This window comes from Tachypleus tridentatus, chromosome 6, assembly GCF_004210375.1.
Source record: "Tachypleus tridentatus isolate NWPU-2018 chromosome 6, ASM421037v1, whole genome shotgun sequence".
Taxonomy (NCBI): domain Eukaryota; kingdom Metazoa; phylum Arthropoda; class Merostomata; order Xiphosura; family Limulidae; genus Tachypleus; species Tachypleus tridentatus.
The window spans coordinates 116471889-116481312 of NC_134830.1; the positions used below are offsets into that span (position 1 = coordinate 116471889).

The window sequence follows — 9424 nt, forward strand, 5'->3', positions numbered from 1 at the left end:
ATCTTTATTTATTATTTATACATATGCTTAGCGACAGAGAGATCATAATTATTACATTATGTGACTTAATGTCATTATTATTGTTCTTCGTTATAAATATGAAAAAACAAACAAGAAATAAATTGCAGCTAACTCGTTCATTAAGCAAATAATTGTTTTTTGTTGTTTATTAATTTCGCGCAAAGCTACACAAGGGCTATCTGCGGTAGCCGTCCCTACTATAGCAGTGTAAGAGTAGAAGGAAAGCAGCTAGTCATCACCACCCACCACCAACTCTTGGGCTACTCTTTTACCAACGGATAGTCGGATTGACCCTAACATTATAACGCTCCCACGGCTGAAAGGGCCAGCATGTTTGGTGTGACGGGTATTCGAACCCTCCACTTTCGAATTGCGAGTCGAGTGTCTTAACCACCCGGCCATGCTGGGCCATTCAGCAAATAAACAGATGTCAAAAACTATGATTCCAAGAAAACCAGAAATATATCACCAGAGAAATATAAAACTTATAAACATATAAGGTTTTACAAATAAAGAAACATATTAATTAACATATAATATAAAACGAAAAACAGAGAAACAGAAAATCATAAACGGGTGATAGGAATAAAAATTACGTACAGAAAAAAAACCAGTTCAACAGATAAAAATAAAATACAAACATATAGTTAAAGACCAGACACAAATCAACAAACCTACTTTACACAGGTCTGCAATGATAACAAATGCAGAGCAAATCAACAGTGTCGTCACGTGTCCCCACCTCCAGCTAGCTACGTGAATTCTGTGATTTTTTTTAATGGTTGTGACTAGTTTCGGAACCCACTCGTTTATTTCCCTTTTCATCTGCCAAATATGAATGATTCTGACGTAAAACGCCAGCAAACTGTATCACAAAATCATTCTGCTGTTCGTTTAACAGCGAGGATTACGTTCTCTCAACAGCTCGTCTGATAACATGAAGTATTTCGAGACCAACATGTTGATGTTTTCGTTGAGGCTTCGAAACAATAACTACAAGAATTTAATTAAACAATATGAGGTTACCTAATATGTTTACTTGTCCTTTCTCATATATAAATAAATAAATACATAAATATACGGCAAAGGTGTTTTTTTTTTCAATCTTTACAACTAATGTACTTTTCTTATTCCAAAAGAAAAAGGCCCGGTATGGCCAGGTGGTTAGGGCGCTCGACTCATAATCCGAGGATCTTGGGCTCGAATTCCTATCACACCAAACATGTTCGTCATTTCAGCCGTGAGGGCATTATAATGTGATGCTCAATCCCACTATTCGTTGATAAAAGAGTAGCCCGAGAGTTAGTGGTGGGTGGTGATGACTAGCTGCCTTCCCTCTAACCTTACACTGCTAAATTAGGTATGGCTAGCATAGATAACCTCGTGTAGCTTTGCGCAAAATTAAAAAACAAAACAAACTCAAAGAAATTCAAAAACAAGAACTGCCAAGCGAACCGGAAGAAGAAACAGATAAAAGATTTAAGAACACAAGGCAGCAAATTTTATGAAATCTGGCAGAAGATTTAAAAGCAGCACGGTACAGTGTGTAAGGGAGATAGGACAAAGAAGAAAGAGAAAAAATTATCCAAAGACCAATTCATATTTGTTAAGACGTCTTTTTGAGAAAAAAAAATTCTAGTAGTCTTACCATAGGCTAAAAACTATTGGAATGTTATCTGAGGAAGGTATGCTGACAGCAAACGAATAGAATTATATGAGACCGAAACCCTAGGGCGGCCTAGTATATCAGGAGAAGTGTTAGAAGTTAAGCCTTCAAACTTTAAAATCTAAGTAAACAAATGACCTGGTTTGACGTAATAAACGTATGTGTGATTTAGTATCCCATTAGTTGAATTAGATTGCACTATAAATACGCCATAAATCCTAATCTACTGCTGTAATGTTAAAAAAAAGCACTTTCGCATGATATTGCATGCGCTTCTCAACAGAAATGTACACGACAAATTGGATTTCACTGCAGATTGGTATTGTAATGGGTTATAACATTTCACCAATTCCATTTTTGTTGGCCAAGCAAAACAATTAAAACCCGTTTAGATGAAGCAGACCCAAGAGACAGACTACAAATCCCAACACTTAAGGAATTCACAGATGACACAACAGCTTTAAACACTTAAGAATAACAAGCTCGTTAGATTTTGGAACAATTGGAGCAACTAATAGAATGATGTAGGATGAGCTTCAAGCTCAAGAAATCCAAGAAATTTAGCGCCAAGAAGGATAGAATGGACATAGAAGCCTCAGCTTCAATATCCAATTACATCATAGATAGGTAAGCTTAGATCAATGGTATGATGCTTTTCTAATAGATAACCCACAGGCAGCCCAAAGAGCACAGTAGATAGTTAATCAGTCACATCTCCTTGGAAATTTTAAAATCTGATGTCTTTAGCCCCAAGCTTATTTTAAACTTTCTGCTTATATTGCATATTAGCCTTAACATTGTAGTGACAATGAGAGCAAAAATTAGTAGCAATATCTGAAATTTGCTTGGTATATCATTACCAATTATAGCTCCTCACTGTAAAGCTAAGTTAGTAATTCTATTCAAACTGGTCACTGATAAAAACAAAGAACATCCAAGTTTCTCATAATGTTTGTAGTTAAGCACAACTTTACATAATTGACTCTCCGTGTTTTCAGCATTATAACATTTCAGGCCTGCCACCGTGGCACTGAAGAGCAATAGTAAGAACAGCTGCCCTAAAGATGAAGTCGTCCAGTTAACACTTCAATATTTGAAAACATGTTAAAAATGGGAGATTGATCAAAATTGAAGTATCATTGCAATTCAAAGATATCATTAAAGCAACTCAATATATAATGAATATAAAATGGAAGAAGAAACCAAACACCAAATATCGGAAGAATATTATCATAATTTTGAAGTAGTCAAAGAATCCAATCTGAAATCTAACGGTTTTACAACAAAAAAAAAAAAGACAACAAATTGCAAAAGAAAAATGGCTCTGGCATGCAAAAACATTGAAAATGGCATCATTAAGGTTAGACTTTATCATGAGATAAATATAATATTTACTTCCAACAAAGGTTTACTTATCATGGCCAACAAAATACTCTATGTGGAAGAGATACAATGTATGTGATCTCTCACCACGCATAATAGCTCTTTCACGAGACAGATAAATATGGAGACACAAACAGATTGCAGTTACTGTAAATTATATTCAGTTTAAGACAAATCACAGGAACAAGTTTAAAGCATCACTAAACACCTTCCTCCAAAAGATGAAATCAGGTAATGTCAGAACGGGAAGTACACATTAATCGACGTTTCTTGATTCTGGAAATTGCATTTGATTTAAAACATGGAGAGAGCACTAACCGCTCAGAAATGTTCTGTCAAAGACCAGGTAAAGACATTATTTGAGGTGGTGAAACTTATATTGAGTTCAAAGGTCCAAACTTCTTTGTAAGTTATCAGCACACTTCAGGTTAATGGTTTCCAAGCCTGGCTATTTGTAGCAGAAGTTGAAATCCCAGGCTTTGTGGATACATGGACTTATGACTTCCTCAAATAGCTGGGTGTGAGTAGTCAGTGATGAACCTGAGTCCTGAAAGCGTCACGCTAGATCTGGACAGAGAGGTGACAGCTGACAGAAGGGAATTTTCAGAAGTAAACAATAAATCGTCTAAAAATGGATAAAACTGTCATTTTACATCAGATGAAAATTGTCTTTTCCATCAATTCAAATGCCAAGAGATCAAACACGAATACAATGTATGAACAACATAATTTTGTTTGTTTTTGAACGTAGAAATAGGGCTAGCCCGAAGGCCGTATTAAGGGTTTTATTGGCCATAGGCTTTTCACCTTATAGAGGTTCCCTCGAGACAAAACCTCTACGTGCAATACATTTATAGTCATAGCCTAAGGCTCACTAATTAGTGTGAGGTCCTGGGCTTCAGCTCAGTTAGCCCATGTCTTAATCTGGGATTGGTATTGTCTGTTGTATGCCCCAAAAATGCTTCGTAGGATATGAATGGACTTTCACCAAATTCGGTATGGAGGCTCATTGAGTCCATGGGAAAATACATACACATTTTCCAGTTTTTAATGTTACTGTTACTATAGGTGTTTTTGTGTTATTTACCACTAATTCGCCCACAGTTGTTGGTTCTTCACCAAATTTGACAAAAGATTTTTGGATTCATGCTAAGTAACATGCAAATCCGACGTTTAACATTTTATATTTTGCAGTTTTAATGAATGTTTTTGCCCTTTTTTTACAACCACAATTACAAGGGAAGCAACTTTTCTTATCTTAAGATAACCTTTCATTAATCGTGATTGTACATAAGTTTCGTCCAGGGGACAGGTGCTCCACCTTATGTGTAAGGCCTAGTCAAACGAATTTCTTTTCTATTTACTCCTATATTTGTTTATTCTCATTTACGTGTTACGCGAAATGGAATCATAACCAAAACATTAAAAACGCTCAATGATAACAAAACATAAAAACAGTAAAACGTAAGTTACGATATTCTTCGTTTTGTTATCATAACAATACTGAAAACGAATTTGATATAAAATCAATAAACTATTTTCGTCAAAGTTTAAATTACTTTTTGATTGCATTTATATCTTATCATTAGTCTAAATATACGTGGTTTAAAAAAAACAAGCAAAACTGAGTAAACTCTGTTTTAAGAAGTATTATTACCAATCTTGGCGATTACTTTACTAGGTAGTTTACAACTAATAATTTAACAATATGGATGTGCAATGCACGTGACGTAACTTTCCTTGAAAGGTACTTGTCACGTATTGAGCTTCATTTTCATTTACTAATATTTTTGGTATATAAAATGCAGTATCTCATTTTATTAGAAGCAAAAAGTAATTGAATATGAATACAGAAAAATAATAATTTCAATTTCAATAACAGAATAATTTCAATGGTAATAAAAAAGTATTGAGTATTGTTGCATAACTTCAAGACCCACACGCAACTCTTTTATCTTATTTTAAGATGTTGAAATTAAAGACTTGTTGCAGAGCGAGTTTTTTTATAAACACAAACCCACACTATGGGCTATCTTTAGTCTACCCACACCCGGCTTTTAGCGTTATAATTTATTAGACTTAACTGCTGAGTCACTGGAGGAAGACCCGGCATGGCCAGGTGGGTTAAGGCATTCGACTCGTAATCTGAGGGTCGCAGGTTCGAATCCCCGTCGCACCAAACATGCTCGCCCTTTCAGCCGTGGGAGCGTTGTAATATGACGGTTTATTCCACTATTCTTTGGTAAAAGAGTAGCCCAAGAGTTGGCGGTGGGTAGTGACGGCTAGCTACTTTCCCTCTACTCTTCTTACTCTGCTATATTAGGGACAGTTGGCGCAGATAGCCCTTGAGTAGCTTTGCGCGCAATTCAAAACACACAAACTTACACTGGAGAAAAGGGGCCGAAATGAAATCTCTTGTTATTCACAAGTATTAAGACGTATGTTGATAAGAAGAAGACAAACAAATGCTGTTAACTATTTAGGCTTTTTTTACGAACTTTATCGAATGTGTTTTTGCTTTTTTACTTACCCGCCCCCTTTATCTAAAAACGTTCGAAAATATTTGAACAATGATAATAATTGTAACGGGTTCCTTACACTGTAAAACTGTTTCCCACCTTCTATAAATATCTTGAAAGACAAAAATAATATGTCTAAGGTGTAGCTATCTCATATAAATTTCAATAATATTTTCGTACAAAAGAACGTGATGTCTTTACGACAGTCTAGAAGAAAACTAAGTTTCGTGAGTCATAAGATATCGATTAAAAAGGAACTAGTTTGAAGACCCTAACTTTCATTTCTTAAAAGAAAGGTTTTATATGGTGCTGACTGAATACAACTTTTCCCAGAAAGTGCCATATGTCTTCAGCTATTTCAAGCATCATAAAAATAAGTAAGAAACTGGAAACCGTTTTAACAATTAATTTGCTACGTCAAAACATAGCAATTTTTTGATATTTTATGCAATAAGTGTCAGTTATTTAACTGATATAAATACGTAACGCTTTCATGGGTCAGGTTTACTACAGTTCCTTTGTTTGACTTTTAAAAAGAAGAGTTGGATATCAGTATTTAATCAGTTTCTCCTGGATACGCACTTTTGTTAAAATGTTCTACCGTTGTTAGTATAATACCTTTTTCGCGTAGCTAGGATATTGTAAGTGATAGATATACTTTTAAAATATGTCTTTCATTTCTTTAGATCTATCCACTGGACGAGCTACTGACTTCAAGCCTCCTCGGACTTTGATGTTAGGCCTACCTGCGTTCTGTGTTGCCAATGCCTTCCTCAAATCAAGAATGAGAATCTCGTACCTTTGTAGAAGTCACTTCTAGATTTAAGCGACGAAATTCTATAACGTTTTTTTTTGTTTTTTTACTGTTGGTTCTTTAGTTCCAACAGACTCTCTCTTAACAAGAAACTGACGTAGGGCTGGAAAATATTCATCTTAAAAAACGAGACACTTTTGTGAGGTCAAATACGAGTTTCATCCTGTACAATGGTAGAATGTTTAATGAATTTTTAATAAACACTCATATTTTGCGATAGCTTTACCTTCTATTTAAAATTGGTGATACAATAGATATTTTGAATTTTTGGTTCTATATAAAACAAGTTCTGTCATCGTTTTTGTTTGGCCGGGAGTGGCCCAGGGATTAAAATGCCCGACTTTGTATTCACAGATTTCCCTTTACTGACATAAAAGTCATGCATCGAACTTTGAAGCCGTGGGTGCATTACAATGTTAACGATCATATTGTACTATTCAGTCTGAAAATTGTACTCCAAGAGATGGCGGTGAGAGCTGTTGACCAGCTGCCTTCCTTCTGGTCTTATCATTTCAAAACTGGAGACAGTTATCGAAGATAGCCCCGGAATAGCTTTGCGTAAATATCTGAAAAAAACAAACAAAAATCATTGTTTATGTAGCAGAATATTGTTAAAAAGAAAAGAAGGATTTGTCAATTAAGATTCCTGAGCGGATAACCTAAAAATTCTCCTTCTTTTAACCTTTGTTTCCAATATTTTATTTTCCCAATTTCTAATTTTATAGAAAGTCATTATTACTCAGCTTCATATGTGGTGCTAATTGATATAATTAATTTTATTTATTTTGCATTGTAAGTAGTAAATACAATAAATGTTAAAGGAATGAAAACATCATACCCCTATTGTGACAGAATGAAGTAGTCATTGTTCGCCACTCCACTTTGATTTATCATTTCAAAATGTCCACCGCTGGTACAGTGGTAAGTCTTCAGATTTACAACGCTAAAATCAGGGGTTCGTTTCCCCTCGGTAGACTCAGCAGCTAGCCCGATGTGGCTTTGTTATAAGAAAACACACACATCAATTCATTTCGTCACCCATTCCTCGTTCTCGTGTTTGTGTATATGCGTGTGTGCTTTCGTTTCTATTGACCTTTATAATGTCAGTGTTTGGTAATCAAAGTAAAATGTTATCAGATTTGTGTGTTTATCAGCGTATTATAAACAGCTGATGTAATCCTTCATAGCTACGATTAAGCAGGTTATTAAAAATGTGATTCGAAGTTTTAAACATATTGTTTTCAAAATATGTATTAATATATATATGTTTTAGGACTAACAACAAATACACCCAGGAAAATAGTGGCACAATCTTCATCAGACTTTTAACATTGAAAAGTAATTGTTTTTACTCACTTTGAAAGAAGACAATGATTTTGTAAAGAAAAAAATTGCACCTATTCTTAAAAATTACCATTTTATCATTTTCATAATTTGCTTCTGATTCTTAGGTCCGGCATGGCCAGACTGTTAAGGCACTCGATTCATAATCTGAGGGTCACGGGTTCGCATCCCCATCATACCAAACATGCTCGTCCTTTCAGCCGCGGGGGCGTTATTATGTGATGGTCAATCCCACTATTCGTTCCTAAAAGAGTAGCCTGAGAATTGGCAGTGGGTCGTGATGACTAGCTGCTTTCCTTATAGTCTTACACTGCTAAATTAGAAACGGCTAGCACAAATAGTCCTAGCTTTACGCGGAATTCAAAAACCAAACCTCAGACTTTGAAGTAAAATACTATTTTTACAATAGCACAACAAAAACAAACAATAAGAAAGCTACACCACAACAAAATTCCTACTGTAAATTATCTTTATTAGCCACAAACTCCAGGTGATTAAAGTGTTTACGTGGTAATATATGGATGGTGAGTTCAAATCTGCTCACCTAAGATTATCGCTCTTTCTTCTTTTGTGGGACATTATAATATTACGGTCAACTCTACTTTTCTTGTTCCCCGGAACAACGCTAATTCTTCGAAATTACAACGCTACCATCAGGGGTTCGATCGATCCACCTCGGTAGACAAAGCAGATAGTCGGATATGACTTAGCTATAAACAACCACACAAAATTTAATTGTTAAAAAGTAGAGTGAAAGTTATTTGTGTGTTTGTAAGAGAATCAAAGGAAAGAGAAAAAATAAAATAGTTTGCTGACGTATATTCTTTATTGGTGGGTAACTCTTTTTTTCTTTCAAAAACTATGCCTCTACCCATATACATACATATACATAAAGTGAAAATAAATACATTTTAATGAAGTTAGATAGTAAAATAAGTAAAATCATGAGGTTTGGTTCGGTTTGTTTTTAATTTCGCACAAACTTACACAAGGGCTATCTGCGCTGACGGTCCCTGATTTAGTAGTTTAAGACCAGAGGAAAGGCAGCTAGTCATTACCACCCACCACCAAATGTTGGGCTACTCTTTTACCAACGAACAGTGTGATTGACCGTAACATTAAAACGTCTCCATGGCTGAAAGGACGAACATGTTTGGTGCGACGGTAAAAAAATCATAAAGAAGAACTGCGTTAAAAACAGCAAATTTAAACCTCCGACGTATTATATTTGTTATTTTAACTCAAACACAAAGCTAGGGTGCATTTTATAATCCCACATTGTAGATTGAACCCAGGGATTTTTTTTCAGTTGATGCAGCGTTTTTTGTTTAATTTGTTTTTCTCTCGGCTTTTTTTACTTAAAATAACAAACATATATATATATTTAGGACACTGAAAGCATGGTTTGAGCTTAAATACAAAAGTCTGGTTGTTAAATCTAGTGTACCCGGCATGGCCAAGCTCGTAAGGCGTGCGACTCGTAATCCGAGGGTCGCGCATCCGCGTTGCGCTAAACATGCTCGCCCTCCCAGCCGTGGGGGTGTATAATGTGACGGTCAATTCCACTATTTGTTGGTAAAAGAGTAGCCCAAGAGTTGGCGGTGGGTGGTGATGACTATCTGCCTTCCCTCTAGTCTTACACTGCTAAATTAGGATCGGCTAGCACAGATAGCTCTC

General features: G+C 35.5%; 1 protein-coding gene across 1 annotated transcript in view; it reads left to right on the forward strand.

Annotated features, from left to right (window-relative positions):
* LOC143253385 (uncharacterized) overlaps nt 1-9149 on the forward strand; it is a 51860-nt gene extending 42711 nt beyond the window's left edge. Inside the window, exon 8 of the mRNA XM_076507175.1 lies at nt 6276-9149. Within this exon, the coding sequence (XP_076363290.1) occupies nt 6276-6409 (134 nt within the window). The 3' untranslated portion in view covers nt 6410-9149. The remainder of the gene's footprint in view (nt 1-6275) is intronic.
* The last annotated feature ends 275 nt before the right edge of the window (nt 9150-9424 follow it).